We start from the raw sequence: 17,189 nt of genomic DNA on the forward strand, positions 1-17,189 counted from the left end.
TTTCGAAATTTTCGTAAATTTTGTAGGGGGACCCCCCTTGGGGGTGACGGGAGAGGATGGGCAATGGTCTAAATGAAATGTGCGGATAAAATTAGCTATAGTTGGCCATACATTTGAGTGCGAAATTCCGCACCCATAAAGTGAAAAGTCGACTTTTTATCATTTTACCCTAATGGGGGGGCTCTGAATTATTGGGAGACTTGGGGTGAATGGGCTCGAGACGAATATCATTTCTAGGGTATTTTGGCATGCTGATTCCGAATTTCGAGGTTTCAGGCTGAAAAAATCATACCTTGATGGGTTATGACCCTCCGACCCCCCTGGGGGGTGGGGGGACTTGGAGGGCAGGGGTCCTAAAAAATTTCTTTCATCATTCTGAACAACTTTGTAGTACATATTTTTTGATCCGATGAATTTTTGACATGGTGGGGTACTCCCCTGCCCCCCCCTATTTCGATTGGGCCCCCCTTATTTTCACAAACTTATTTTTTCGGCACATTACATCGATCTATATAGGTGAAATTGATAACTTTTTGTGACACTTTGGGTACTTTACTGGTTAGAATTAATATTTTTCTCATCCACCTTTTTTCACAAATTTTGGACCAAAAAAGTGTAAAATCGACTTTGTTAGATTTGAGGGGTCGAATTTCTGCTCCGATAGAAATTTTCTATTTTTTACCCCCAACATACCCCCAAAGGGTTTTTCAAAATTCCCACCCCCTAAGAGTGAGCCTATTATATGCGCCACCCTGTATAGCAAGTCGACTTTTCAACACACTAATGTGGTTTCGTCACTAGCGCAAACTGCCGTTCGCTGTGATTCCATTTCAATTTCTAGATTTGTTACAATAAAAGTATAATCCTATTCCACCTAGCTTTTCAATTGGTTGAAAATTTGGTCAACACAAAAAAGTGTATCGATTTGCTCCCACAAAATCGATTTGCACGGAAATTTAAATTTTATCGGGGAAAGAAATTTCATGGGGTATATTACATTTTGTTTTCACTTTTCGACCCGACGTTCATTTTTCTCACTTCTTATGAAAATTTTGGTAGTTCAATTCACACAAATGATCAAATGACTACACATCCAAAGTGAGTTATGTTTAATTCTGTCTAAAAGAGTATCTTACCGTCAGCGGACGGTTGTCAATGGTACGCCAAAGTGGTGGAACAAAAGTTTGTATTGATGTCCTCTATCATATGCTGCATCAATGTATTCGATAAAAAGAGATCAATCGTTCCACCCTAATATATATCTCACTATTCCTATGCCTGATATAATTCCACCTTAAGCAATAAACAAACATTTTTTGTTTTGAGAAAACACAAACAAGCCGATTTTGAGAAAAAATCACTTAAAAAAATGGTCAGTTTGAGACGCAAAATTGAGAAGATCGTCACTTGTCGAACTAAAGTTCACCATGACATATATTAAAAAATGTATCATTTATTTAAATTTTATTTGTAGGCCTCATATATTATAATATTATAACGAGTCGACTTTTCATCACAACAAAAAAAGGTTTTCCACTCGCGGAATCTACTTTAAGCTGTGACAGTTTTTTAAAATTAAATTTTTTCATTAAAATTACATTTTTTCATTAAAGATACATTTTTTCATTAACATGACATTTTACGGCCTAAGAAGAAAATAATAGCATACAGAAAATTTGCCAAAAATACAAATAGAGAAACATGTGCAAATAATACTAATACAAATTTTATTTCAGCAAAAACCAAATATTTAATAGTCTGGGTTGGAAAATCTACACGATTTAAAAAAAAAAAATGTAATTTACGTAGAATATGTATACTCTACATTTCATTGAAGATTATTATTCAAAATTAGATTCAAATTGTCACTGAAAACATTGTCTGAAGTTAGTAAATGAACGAAAAGTGTTTCTAACTTTCTATTGAAAAGATTCGTTATGTTAAATGTCCGATAGACACATTCTCAATGAAAACTATCACAAAAATTCTATTAAATTTTTGATATTTCAATACAATTTCTGGTGGTTTTAATACATTTGTTAGCCAACGTTGAATAATCTACAAATTTTGTAGATTACATGGGAAAAAATATGTAATTTACATGGTAGTAATCTACATTTACAAAATGTAGATTATGTATCAAAGTAATCTACATACCAACCCAGTTAATAATACAAAATGTAAACAAGCCTGCTTATTTGGTTTTTGTTTTAAAAATGTGCTCACTATGGTTTTGCGAACATTTCTCACTTGTTTTACTTTTGTACCATTAGAATGGATGACTTTTTCGAAAAAATTTATCAAAGCCCAGAGTAGTTGTATAAGCATTCTTTGATTTTAAAACAGCATGTCATTGTTTTCTTCTAAGGCCGTCATTTATTTTTGATTGTTATTTTTGTAGCACTTGCTGAATCGAGAGACATCAGTATACATTTGAATCCATTACAAAAACAATTCAGCCAAATAGAAGAGACTGACTTTTCTGAACTAAAACCCTTATTAGAGCCTTTGATGCATGTTATTTGTATCGTGTGGTCACAGTCACGTTACTACTGTCAATCATCCAAAATTACCGTACTTCTACGTCAAATATGTAACCTACTCATTCATCAGGTATAAGTTCTAATAATATAACTAAATCTATCTGCAAATGTTCAGAATTGCTCTACACTGCTTTTTTGATTTGATATTAATTGATGAACAATTTCACGGAATGGCGTGTTAATGAGAGGCATAGCGACGCGCCAAACCGTAACGCCACTTAGGCAGGTAGCCCAAATATAAATTTTGTATGGATGATCTTACAATTGTGTGATTTTACTAATAGAGTTTGAAACAATTATAATAAGCCTGTCAGATGTTTTCAATGTCGATCCGGTCCGGATTATCCGGGCGAGTTCACTCTAAGTCCGGGCGAAATCCGGGCGATGCAACTCAAAATTGTTTACTGAAAATCCGGGCGAAATCCGGGCGAATCATTGCCAAATTAATTTTCTCAACAAAAACAAAAATATTGGCAACGTGGAATCTTTGAAATAAATTTCGATTTCCACAAAAATGACTTGATTTTCAATGTTAATTTAATAAATGATGTTTCTATTGTTTTTGATAAGGTGGATTTGTCAATATCAAAAATACAAAAAAATCAACACATTTGAGAAGAAAAAAAACAAAAATTATTGAATTTTTTCGTGAAAAATCGTCGTAAACAGTAAAAAATCCGATCGAAATCCGGAGCTCTTATATCTGAGCATCCGGGCCGGGCGATTTTTCGTCCGGGTTTGGCCTCGGATTAAGGTTTTTCGTCCGGGTTAAGGTTTTTATAATAATAACTGCACCGAACAGCGTTCCTTCGCCTTCCTATAATACAATTTGATTTTTATCAAGCATTTTGAGAGTTTTAATGAAAAATTATTGCTTCTCTCCTTTCATGTAAATAATATAAATTTCACTAATTATTTTCTAACTGCTCATAATCTCTACAATCCATAACAAACATGTTGTATTTATCTGTTTTGCTTTAAATAATTTTCGATTCTCAGTCTAACTGTTGATAAATTTACTTCTAAATCAATTAAACTTTCATCGCTGGTTTGCAATTTTTTGGTATAAAATTCGTTGAATATTCTAAACATACAATTTATAGGCTCATATTTTGTGTAATCAGTTCTCCTAATTGGTAGATCAAATAGTGGTGTTGCTCTGGTATTATGCGCCGGATCATAATATTTCATACTGTTTGAAACATAAGTTGACTTTAAATCTCCGTGAATAATTTTGAAAATAAAAGAGACTTGCGCCATCTTGCGTCTCTCCTCAAGAGTAATTATTTGCAGAAACAGCAGTCTGTGTTCATATTTTGGCAGTTTAAAATCGTTCCAGGCCATTCTCCTCAGAGCATATATTAAAAATTGCTTTTGTATTGACTCTATTCTTATGCACATATTGTCGTAGTGTGGAATCCAAATTTCAGATCCATACTCAATAATCGCCAATACAAATGTAAAGTAAAGGCGTTTTAAAGTCCATGGGTCGACAAAATCCCTGCTGTTGAATTTTAACCAAGCAAATCTTAATTTTGCCTTTGCGACAACATGTTCGATGTGTTTCATCCTCACATCAAGCAATACTCCCAAGTCCTTCATTACTTCAACTCTTTCAATTTACGCGCCATCCACGTTGTAATTATATTCATATTTCAGTGATCCACGATGATGATAATTTTTGTAGCGAAAATTTTTACATTACATTCCATCACAATCATAATAATTACTGCACCGGAAAGCATTCCTTCGCCTTGGTGGTTAATTTAAAATAATTTAAATGAATACAATATAATTAAATTCTTACATCAAGAAGTTTTGAAAGTGATAAATAATGTTCGCAATTATGTTTTCACTTCATCTATTTTGTTTTAAATATTTTTCATTTCTCAGTTTAACTGTTGATAAATTTACTTCTAAATCAATTAAACTAGTGTCACTGTTTGGTATTCTTTTTGTATAATAATCATTGAATGTAATAAGCATATAATTAATTGGTTCATATTTTGTGTAATCGTTTCTTCTAATTGGTATATCAAAAAGGGGTATTATACGCTGAATCTTAATAATTTAAACTGTTTGATATATGACTCGACTTCATATCTCCATGAAGAATTTTGAAGATGAAAGACACTTGCGCCATCTTGCGTTTCTCCTCTAGCGTAATCATTTGTAGAAACAGCAGTCTATGCTCATATTTTATAATAATAATAATAATAATAACTGCACCGAACAGCGTTCCTTCGCCTTGGTGGTTTATTGAATATATTTTAAATAAATACAAAATAATTATATTCTTACATCTAGTAGTTTTGAAGGAGATTAATAATTTTCTCAGTATGTTTTCTATTCAATTCTATCTATTTTGTTTTAAATATTTTTCAATTCTCAGTTTGACTGTTGATAAATTTACTTCTAAATCAATTAAAGTAGTATCACTGTTTGGTATTTTTTTCGTATAATAATCATTGAATGTAGTAAGCATGTAATTAATTGGTTCATACTTCGTGTAATCGCTTCTTCTAATCGGTATGACTTGGTAAACCACATCGGTTGTTTCCTGTTGATTTTTGTCTTTAACTGTACATGTGTTTCAATTGTTGACTTAATAATTGTATAAAAATTATCTAGTCTCAATTGTAATGAACTTGTCAAAAACACTATGCCAATCTATATCAAGAAGCGACTCATTCATTCGCTTATAGTCTGCATATGTATATCAAAAAGCGGCGTTGCACGGGTATTATGCGCTGAATCATAATAATTTAAACTGTTTGATATATGGCTCGACTTCATATCTCCATTAATAATTTTGAATATAAAAGACACCTGCGCCATCTCGCGTCTCTCCTCAAGCGTAATCATTTGTAGAAACAGGAGTCTATGCTCATATTTAGGAAGTTTATATCTGTCCCAGTTCATTCTCCATAGCGCAAAAAGTAAAAATTGTTTTTGTACTGACTCTATTTTTTTGCACATATTGTCGTAGTGTGGATTCCATATTTCTGATCCATATTCTATAATTGGTAATACAAATGTAAAATAAAGGCGTTTAATTGTCCATGGGTCAATAAAATCCTTGCTGTAGAACTTTAGCCAAGCCAATCTTGATTTTGCTTTAGCCGTGACATGCTCAATGTGTGATTTGAAATTCATATGCCCATCAAGCAATACTCCCAAGTCCCTTATTACAAAGACTCTTTCTATTTGAACGCCGCCTATGTTGTAATTGTATTCAAATTGCAGTGATCCCCGATGATATGATATGATCTTTGTTTTGTTTACATTTAATTTTAATAAATTGCGTCCATAATAATCTGCTACACGATCCAAGTCATTCTGTAGATTAATGCAATCATCTGTTGAGGAGATACATTTTGAAATTTTTGTATCATCAGCGAATGAAAGTATACAAGAATCGCTAACAACGAATGGTAGATCAATAACAAATCCCAGATGTAACTTTGATTGGGTCAGATTTGGTATCTGCTATCTATACAATTTGTCTGCGACCAGACAAGTAAGATTCGATCCATTTTAACAGCTGTTCATTCAGTCCCATGATTTCTAGTTTTTGAATAAGCAATTTTAAGTTGACCGAGTCAAAAGCCTTGGCTATGTTCAAATAGATGACGTCTGTTTGATGTCCTCTCCCCATGTTATTAATTGTTTTTGAAGTAAATTCAACTAAATTTGTTATCGTTGACCTGTTCTTTATGAATCCATGTTGACTTTCGTGGATTATGTTTTTCAAATATAGATTGAGATGGTTTGTGACGATCGAATCGAGAATTTTTGACAAAATACACTGTAAAGCAACACCTCGGTAATTTTGAACGTTGTTTCTATCGCCGTTTTTGTAGACTGGTCTGACAAATGACGTTCTCCATATCTGCGGGACAGAGGCAGTTTCAAGTGATTCTTTTAACAGTGTTGAGATTGGCCCCTGCAATGAAACCAAACAATGCTTGATAAATTTGTTTGGAATTTCATCAGGACCACAGACAAGATCATGTGGCAGCATGCTTATATGTTGACCTACAAGCTCCTCGGTTATTTCGATCATTGATATTTCAGCACAAATATCACGTATTTCCGAGCTTTCATATCGCAGATCACCTTCTAAAGAGCTGTAAGCGTTGCCAAAGTGTTTTGCAAAAAAACTAGCAATTGTTAATTGATCGCTTGCTTTTTCATTTAAATAAGTCATCTCATGTGGTAGATCTTCACATTTCCCTTTTTTGAAATTCACGTGCTTGAAAAATTTCTTTGATTCATCATCTATCTGTTTCTCCATCTCTATTCTGTAATCTCTGAAAGCTGAGCGTGCACAACGTTTATATTTCCTTCTTATTTCTTTGTAATGTTCAATTGATTCAACTGTGTTGAGCCTTTTTTTATTTTGATGTTCTTTGCTGACCATGTTTTTCAACTCAACCAATGACTTGGTAAACCACATCGGTTGTTTCCTGTTGATTTTTGTCTTTAACTGTACATGTGTTTCAATTGTTGACTTAATAATTGTATAAAAATTATCTAGTCTCAATTGTAATGAACTTGTATCAAAAACACTATGCCAATCTATATCAAGAAGCGACTCATTCATTCGCTTATAGTCTGCATTTATAAAGTCGCGATATGTTTGTCTTGTTTCAATGGTTTTGACGACCGGCTCATTATATCTGATTTCAATTGCATTGTGGTGCTTTTCAAAATTCAATAAATGATAGTCACTTATTGTGCATTGAAACAACTCAACATCATTTGTCCAGATCATATCAAGCATACGACCATTTTGGTTGTAATTCTTGTTAATCTGGTGAAGTCCCAGTTCATAGCAAGTATCCAGCACTATCTTCTCTTTTTCACTGGCTGCATTGTCCTCATTCTCGTCAACAAACCAAATCAATTTGGGCAGATTGAAGTCACCAGATACTATTAAAACATCTTTTTCACTCAACTTTGAAGCTAGTTCTTTCAAAGCATACATGTTGTTTTCATATACTTTGAGAGTTGAGTCTGGTCTGATGTACAATTCAACCAAAAAGATGTTCCTTCTCATGCTGGTAACCTTTACCCAAATTTGTTCTGCTCCGAAATGGTCACCCGTTCCGATGCAAACTGACTTTAGTTTGTTGTTGACAGCAATCAATACTCCGCCGCCTCTCTCCTTTGAATGTAGTTGGTCTCTCTCTGTATTCGTTGAACGGTCACATCGATGAACACTGTACATTGGTGGAAAAATATCGTTTGTATTGATAGCGTTGTCCAAATGTGTTTCGCAAAGCATATAAATTGTTGACAGTTGAACAATTGATGATTGTTTGGCCATTACATCAGCAATAAATTCGGGAATTTTCGAACGTAGGCCATTCACATTTTGTGAATGGATGGTGAGCTGCATAGTCAATTTTTCTGGGAGACCACTCGCCTTAGTTTTCAAAGAAAAATTAGCAGCATCTTTTGAATCGATGTTTAATTGAAGTGCCTGGTCTGCCAACGATGTGCCGGCGGACGAACACCTCTCCGAAATCTTTGAAAATTTGCATATCGTCGCTCATAGTCATCAAAGCAACTACGGCAGTCACAATTTGCATAATGTGATTTATTGATTGGTCGATTTTCTGCAAAATTCTGCATGGAATTGTGGTTATTTCTCTGACGGTCGATGTTCTGGTGTCTTACTGTGACCCAGTTTCTCTGTTGGAACGATCGACTTGCCTCAAAATTTTCAGTTGGTGCCATTGATTGATGTTGGTTTTGCTGAATGTTGTGACGTGTATGTGTTTTCGGCTGATTTTGATGATGAAATAGTTGTTTTTGACGTGTGGCATCATTTGTTGGAGCGGTTGGTGGATGATTGTCGTGTTTATTTTGACTATTCGATGTGTTTGGGTCTGTTTGTGGCTGACGAGATGATGATGGACCCGGATTGACGTTGATATTAATTTTGTTTTGCTCTTTGTTTGCTTTCTTCTTCTTCTTATTTCGACGCGATCGTTGGTTTCTAAGTCTTTTCTTTTCTTTTTCACGTTCATCATTCGTTCTTACCTGAACACTTGCACCAATAGTTGTTGAATTATCGATCGTTGTGTTGACTGAGATGATGTCGTTTGATTCTTTTACAAAAAGAGACATTTCTATTTCATTTTTGAAAATATTGTTGATTGAGCCGATCACTTTGTCACCAACTTTTTTGATCATTTTTTCGACTTCATTTTTGTTAAATAAATGCTCAGTTGCATCATGATAATTGCCATCGTCAGTATTTGCATCATCTTTTTTCGTTTTGACTTTGAACAAATGCATGCATTTTGAACAACACACTGGTAACGGCGATATTCCATTGAAAATGTCATTGAACTCATCTTCTTTGTATACGTCGCTTGTAAATGTGAAATTGTTGCTATTTGGCATTATTGTACGTTTAATTAATCCAAATTGCATCAATAGTCTTTCCATTTGTTTATTTGTTTTGATTAAACACTCGATGTAAATGTTGCTTGCACAGAAGATGCATTTGAAATGCAAAGCATTATATTTGGCACCGGTACACTTGTTTTCGGTGCAGCAATGGTATGTTTTTTCTTCTTGTTGTTGTTTTTCCATTGTGTTGCTGTCACTGTGATTCTCAATGCAATGTTTCTTTTTTTTTATTTTTCTATCAAATCGACTAAATATGACTGAACTTCACTTTTCAACTATAGCAAATAAGTTTGTTTTGCTATTGTACAAATAATTTTATTTTTTAAGGAACTAAAAATATTTTTAAAAATGAAAATAGTCTAAATAAACGATGAGCGATAGAAAAAAACAATGCGATGTTGACCAGTATTGCGACACAGTCTAAAATTGACCAGTATTGCGTCTTCTAAATCAATTAAAGTAGTATCACTGTTTGGTATTTTTTTCGTATAATAATCATTGAATGTAGTAAGCATGTAATTAATTGGTTCATACTTCGTGTAATCGCTTCTTCTAATCGGTATGACTTGGTAAACCACATCGGTTGTTTCCTGTTGATTTTTGTCTTTAACTGTACATGTGTTTCAATTGTTGACTTAATAATTGTATAAAAATTATCTAGTCTCAATTGTAATGAACTTGTCAAAAACACTATGCCAATCTATATCAAGAAGCGACTCATTCATTCGCTTATAGTCTGCATATGTATATCAAAAAGCGGCGTTGCACGGGTATTATGCGCTGAATCATAATAATTTAAACTGTATGATATATGTCTCGACTTCATATCTCCATTAATAATTTTGAATATAAAAGACACCTGCGCTATCTCGCGTCTCTCCTCAAGCGTAATCATTTGTAGAAACAGGAGTCTATGCTCATATTTAGGAAGTACAAAACCGTCCCAGTTCATTCTCCTTAGCGCATTAAGTAAAAATTGTTTTTGTATTGATTCTATTCTTTTGCACATATTGTCGTAGTGTGGATTTCATATTCCCGATCCAAATTCGATAATTGGTAATGCAAATGTAAAATAAGGCGTTTAATTGTCCATGGGTCGACGGAATCCTTGCCGTGGAACTTTAACTAAGCCAATCTTGACCTGGCTTTAGCTGTAACATGCTCAATACGTGACTTGAAATTCATTTGCAATCAAGCTACACTCCCAAGTCCCTTATTACAAAGACTCTTTTAATTTTTACGCCGCCTATGAAATGATCTTTGTTTCGTTGACATTTAATTTTAATAAAATTGCAAAGCACGACGATAATGACAGCTCGGCAACGCTCTATTAGAGATTAGTACCGCTGGCAACCGCAGAACTATATAGAATCATATGGAGTCATTTGGTAATTTTTGCTTTGATAAATTGGAAGAATTTGAAAAATTGTAAAATTGAGCTAGGGGAGCGACGTGAAACGTATGATTAAAAACTTGACATCAGAGGCCAGTCCCTCATAACTAAAAATGGTACAAATTCGCAATAGATGGCGCTTATGAATCGAGAAACACGCTTACATTTTATCAGAAGAAAAATGAAAAATATTGAAATATTTTCAAAAGTTTTAATTTAGTGATTTTAATTTAAATATAGTGACTTCTAGTGCTTCTCTGACAAGCACCGTTGCTTGTGTATCTTGTCGACAGTCACCGTTGCTTGTGTATAATGAAATATCATATATGATAAAATAAATTGAGTGCTTAAAATATTTTATAAAATTATAATTATAACTATTTTCTTCTTTAAAATTTCTTTGCATTTTGAAAATAAACCAATACAACATTTCGAAACAACAAATATCACATTTGATATTTTCTATAGTACTTTAAAATTATAATCACATCTTTTAACTTGAGTTAAATTGAAATCTTTAAATTAACTACCTTAAAAATATTTAATTTTTCATTTTTCTCCTAATAAAATAAGCGCCATATATTGCGAATTTGTACCATTTTTAGTTATGAGGGACTGGCGCTGATGTCAAGTTTTTTCACGTCGCCCCCATGCATAAGCTGGAAGTGAATCACAATCTTTGCAGAATTTTTATAAAACATTCGATCATCATTACACCAAATAGTACTGGTTTTAAACTCGAAACCCATTTTGAAAGCACCAAGGATAAAATTGAAGTGTTGAATAAATCAGGCATCTATGCAACTCTTTGTCAAAATTGTGGTAAAGTTTACGTCGATAAGTGTTGTAGAGCGGTTTGTAAGCGATGTTATGAACATTATACCTATTGAATATTTCGAGAAGAGAGTATGTCGACAATATCTACAAAAGAATAGAATCAATACATATACAATTTTTACTTTTTGCGCTAAGCAGAATGAACTGGAACAGTTACAGGCTACCGAAATATAAACATAGACAGAGACGCAAGATAGCACAAGTGTCTTTTATCTTCAAAATTATTCATGAAGTCGAGTCAAATATCAAACAGTTTAAATTATTATGATTCAGCGCATAATACAATTTATTAATTGTAAATATCATATATAAATATAAAAATTGTTACAACTCTCAACGACTCTCAAAATTGCTTGATGAAAAATGTTTAGATTACCAAACAATATCAAATTATATTTATTTAAGTTAATTTGAATAAACCATCAAGGCGAAGGAACGCTATTCGGTGCAGTTATTATTATTATTATTATTTAATTCATTTTAAATAAACCATTGAGGCGAAGGAACGCTGTTCGGTGCAGTTATTATTATTATTTAATTTTTTTTATTTAAGTGAAATCTACGCTGCTGCAAGTCGTTACGAAGAACAATAATTTTATGATTTACTTTCCCTTAAAAGGCTAAACGCTTTTTAGATCCATCAACAATCTTTCATACTGATATTGATGAAGCTATGCAAAGAATTACACATACTATGCAATCACTTAAATATTTTCGCTCTTTGTTTGACAAATATAAAGAGAAACTGGACACATATTTTATACCAAACCAAAGATCGGTAAAAATTGATTTTCGAAGATGATACAATATGATATTAGAAAATTCTTTAATCATAAATTTTTCAATTAGGTTTTGTTTTGGACATTTCATCCTAATGCTGTTTTCGATCGTTTCAATGCATTTTTGGAACGATTAAACACAATACAATGGTTTTTTTCCACAGTCATTGAGTTTTTAAAACTAGAAAAGGGTATGTATTTAATTTTATAACTTGGACCTTGAATGATTTCATTTAAATATTTGTCGTCTGTTTGAACTTGTGATGACATCAAAAACAGTGGAAATTGGTGGACTAAAAGGCAGACAATTGAGCTCCAAAATAACAAATATTTACATGGATTTTTATCAACACTTTTCATCATTTGCATCCAAAACGTATGACGTACTAGATCCGGACGATCCAAAATTTATGCAAGATTTTTTTGAATTTGAAAAATTTATTCATGAATTGGACATAAAATTGGCGGGAATATTTTGTGCTGCTTTTAATGATTGTCATAGTCTAGAGAGTGCATTTAAATTAATCAACATTTTAGGAAGTGTTTTAGATCGACCAAAAATAAAGCATTCATTTGACGACAATTATAGAAATCTACTTAAAATGTTAGACGATGAACTTCGGTGTTGTGAGAAAATATTTGAATTTCAGATAAAATATTTCGAAATAAAAGGTCACTTGTTTGCTGATCGGCGATTTCCCAATATCATTTCAACTCTTAAATGGACCAAACAGCTTGGTATTTTTACCGCGTGTACACGCCCTATCAAACGAATGGTAATATATTAATTTTTATTTAAATAGGTATTCGAATATCAACACAAGTAAATCAATTTATGACACTTCAACATTCAGTTTCAAAGTCTAATAAAGCTAACGAGTTGTATCAGAAATATAATAATTTGATGCGTTTACTCGGTGAATTAGAAGATAAAATATTTGGCGAATGGGCAATTGAAGTGCCCAAAAATATAGATAACAATTTGGAAAAGTCACTAATCGGAGCAAAAACGTCAGAAAAAAAATTATTTTCAAATTTTGACAAACAATTGTTTGCCCTACTTTGTGAATTACGCCACTTGAAGGTTATGTGCAACGAAAATATTCCAAATGTAGGATTAAATTTTGCTGAGAAAAATGATATGTATCGGGAATTCACATTGAATTTAGAGAAAACCATCGAATGGTATAACGATGTAATTATTATTGTAATGTAGATTTATAACTTGAAGATAAATTAATCGATTTTATATTTAGATCATAGGAAAAAGTACACCGGTAGAATTGAATCTTATCAAATTTGAAATTGAAGAAATCGACACTGCAATAACGTTGGGACTGAACGATTTGTGCTGGAATTCAGAAAGTAAGAATTTAAAACAAAGTACAAAAAATGTTAAAAATTATCCGTCTGAATTTTCTCATTGAAGACATAATGCTGTATTTAAAAAATATCAGAGATCCAATAGAAAAAATTCAATTACGTATGCAGAAAACACAATTTAACCTTAGCAAAATTAACATAATAACTTCTACATGGATCAAACAACCGTTGTTTGAGCGAAAAGATGGAAAGAAGAATACAGTTTTATGCATAAATGAACGGTCTATTCGCGTCGCAAAAAGATATTCCGAAATTGAATTTGCGTCAAATACAGTACATAGGTAATTAATTCACTTGTATTTTAATATTAAAACAATAACAATATAACACATGGGCCAATAAGTTCGTAGAATGACACATGGATGGCGCCACTAGAACAAAATACTTTTACATATTACATATCTTTTAATGAAAATCAGTTTTCACGAGAAAACTGAATCTGTAATAATTTTGTGATAAAATGTCTGAACAAAAAGAACTGCTCATTTTTTGAGGCTAGGAACGAAAACGAATCAATCCAATTTTTGATACCTTCAATTGAAGTGAAGCGTATTCCAGACAAGGCATTCTGCATCGATCGAAACAAGTGATAGTCAGAAGGGGCAATGTCTGGGCTATACAGCGGGTGGAGCAAAACTTCCCATCCACTATTTTCCAAATAGTTTTTAACCGGCTGAGCAATGTGAGGCCGAGCGTTGTCATGATGGAAAATTATGGACTCATGTCTGGTCGCATATTCTGGCCGTTTTTCGTTCAATGCTCTCTTTAAACGGATCAATTGTGTTCGGTACAGGCCTCCCGTGATCGTTTCACCCGGTTTTAATAGCTCATAATAGAGGACACCCTTCTGATCCCACTAAATACAGAGCATTACCTTGGGACAATGAATATCTTGCTTTGGCGTTGATTTGGCTCGTTTTCCGCGCTTCACATACGATTTCTTGCGCTTCGGGTTGTCGTAATGAATCCATTTTTCATCACCGGTAACAAGTCGATGCAAAAACGACTTCTTTTTGTGGCGCTCAAGCAGCATTTCGGACATGCACAATCGTCTTTCAACGTCTCTTGGTTTCAATTCATGTACCCAATTTCCTTGCTTTTGAATGAATCCAAGAGCCTTTGGGCGATCGGAAATGGCTTTTTGACTTACTCCCAACGATTTCGCAAGTTCTTCTTGCGTTTGACCAGAATCTTCATCGAGTAATGCCTCCAATTCTTCATCTTCAAACTTTTTTGGCTGGCGAGGACGTTCTTTGTCCTCCATGTCAAAATCACCACTTTCCTGTGTCCTTGCTCGAGTCCGACCGAAGCCCGACCCGAAGTTTATTTTTTTTTACCGAAGCCCGTGATTTTATTATATACATTATTTTTTTCTATTTCGTGTCTATTTTTTACCGAAGCCCGTGATCTATGTGTCATCCTACGAACTTATTGACCCATGTGTTAAATATGCACTAAATATGTTTATTTTCTTATTTATATTTTTAATGACAGCTTGTTAAAGGAAAATCAAGACTATTTTGGAATGAACGATTCAAATGTTTCATGGCAAACATATGTTTCATTTGTTAATGATATTGTCTATGAGAATATTTTATCAACGATTGGCATTTCACTGGGATACATCGTCGAACAAATGTATCCTTCAAATAATTTGGCCCCTCTGTTTGAATCCCAATTGGAATTGCTAGACCCTTCATTGGTTTTTGTACCCTCGTTAGACCCAAATGATAAAGATGGGTTTAACAATTTACTGATTTTACTTATCGATGACATAATGAAAATGTCTTCAATTTTTAAGTGTCTCAAATCAAACGAGAAAAGCTATATGACAGCAATACTAAAAAACAGCGATATTATTGATATGAAATATGAAATATTGGAAAGTGTTGAAAAAGTTGTTGAAGAGGCAACTGAATTTTGCAATGGGTTCGAAAGATATTCCTATTTGTGGCTGGATGATCGTGACAAATGTATGGAAATGTTCTTGGAGTATGGTCGTTTTCTTGAAAGCGATGAGCTTGACTTTATTGTTATGAGAGATTCAAATGCACCGCAACCATGTCAACCATCCATCGAGGCGTTTCGTGAACAAATCGAAAACTACGAATCGCTTTATGCTGAAATTGAGAAAATTCACCCATTTCAAGTTTTCAATACATGGTTTCAGGTAAAGCAAAAAAGTGTATTAAGAAGTGTGAATAAGTTCATTCATTTGGAATTATAAATTATTTTTATTCAAGTTTTCGTTAGAAAATGTGCTGGGTGGTGGCGAATTTTGAAAACACTAAGCTCATTACAATTAGAACTGCTTAACGCCGACTTCAATGCCGACACATGCATCAATAAATCGTTCCGCTATCATTTTAAATAATAATACTGCATTTTAAACCTCTAGTGCCTTTAGGCAGGGTGCATAAATTATTGTCCAAAATATATGATTAAAACCAAATGATTCTATTTATGAATTAAAATATAGTCAAGCCCTGCTGACAAGCTTTCATTTTTCGGTAATTTGACAAGTGAAAATAAAGCGGTTGTTTAATTATAAACACAGATGTACGCGAAAACAGAAATTTGACAAAAAAAATTATCTCTCTTCGTTTATAGCAATTTTATAGCAGTTTAAATAATGGATTCGATTGTTCTCCAATTTTGTCAATAGCATTTTTTGAGTAAACTATGCATTTTTCTGTTTATTTACACTGTATTTACAACAACAACACACTTTTTTCAACAGTGTTCTCCTTCTTTGATTTATTTTTCTTTTTTTTTTACTTCAATTTTTCATAATCAATCGTATTTCGATGAATCGATCTCTGTGTTTTTTTTTTTTTTTTTATTAACCTCTTATATTTTTAATATTGAAAATCCTTTTTTTTATCAAGAGCGGTGAAAAAAACAATGTAGCTTTGACAGCTGTCAACTCTCTCTTCAAATTTCTTGCTAACAAATTTTGCGTACGACGTACAACGTACGACGTACAGATTAACATAAACCATGCTCAAAATGGCCTGATTTGGGTTCTCTGACCTCGCAAACGTCCAGAAAACATGTTTCTGAAGTTTTCAAAATTTTGACCGATTACAATACTTTTCACCTTACACTATGTGTGCGGAAAAGTAATAATACTCAATCAAGAGAAAAAGTGAAAATAAAAGTCAATCATAAAATGAGTGAAAATAAAAGGCAAACACAATTTATGATCGATTTTTATTTTCACATTTTTCCTTGATTGAGTATTATTTTCATAGCACTTCATGATTGAGATTTTTTTTAAGTTTCTACCATTATCAAATTTTATTCTAAGCGGTTCATATGGAAGAATATCCCGGGTTAGCAAATTCAAACTTTTGTTTTTCGGGTTTCTTAATTAATAATTCCAACCACCCAGCAAAGTTTCTAGCGAAAATTCGAAAATAAATATGATTCAATTGATAATTCCTTATTGAATAGTGTTGATATTTTTTACTAAAATAATTTATTCCGTTCTTTAGGTTGATGTGCGTCCATTTCGTCAGTCTTTATTGAATATTGTTCGTAAATGGGGTAACATGTTCAAAAATCATTTGGTGAATCGTGTGACTAGCAGTTTAATTGATTTAGCCAATTTTATAAGACAAGGTAAATAACCTTTAAATAATTGTGTCCGTAAGAATAATAATAATAATAATTATTAAATAAAACCTCTATCGAGGTGAAGAACGAATGACGAAACCAAAATTTGAAACACAAAATTTCTGATATCAATTTTTTGACGAAAATAGTTGGTAGATAATTGCTGATAATTGTTGGCGGTGTGATAATTATAATAATAATAACTGCACC

The 17,189-nt window shown here is 32.9% G+C and overlaps 1 protein-coding gene across 1 annotated transcript; it reads left to right on the forward strand.

Moving 5' to 3' along the window:
• Positions 1 to 14,886: 14,886 nt before the first annotated feature.
• LOC116336854 (dynein beta chain, ciliary-like) lies at positions 14,887 to 16,985 on the forward strand (the record flags this gene model as incomplete). The annotated part of the gene is made up of 2 exons (XM_031761020.1): positions 14,887 to 15,531; positions 16,859 to 16,985. Coding segments are annotated over exons 1-2 (772 nt in total), but the record flags the coding sequence as incomplete, so codon positions are not given.
• Positions 16,986 to 17,189: the final 204 nt, after the last annotated feature.

This window comes from Contarinia nasturtii, unplaced genomic scaffold (assembly GCF_009176525.2).
Source record: "Contarinia nasturtii isolate CC-2019 unplaced genomic scaffold, AAFC_CNas_1.1 Cnas_scaffold_204, whole genome shotgun sequence".
Lineage (NCBI taxonomy): Eukaryota > Metazoa > Arthropoda > Insecta > Diptera > Cecidomyiidae > Contarinia > Contarinia nasturtii.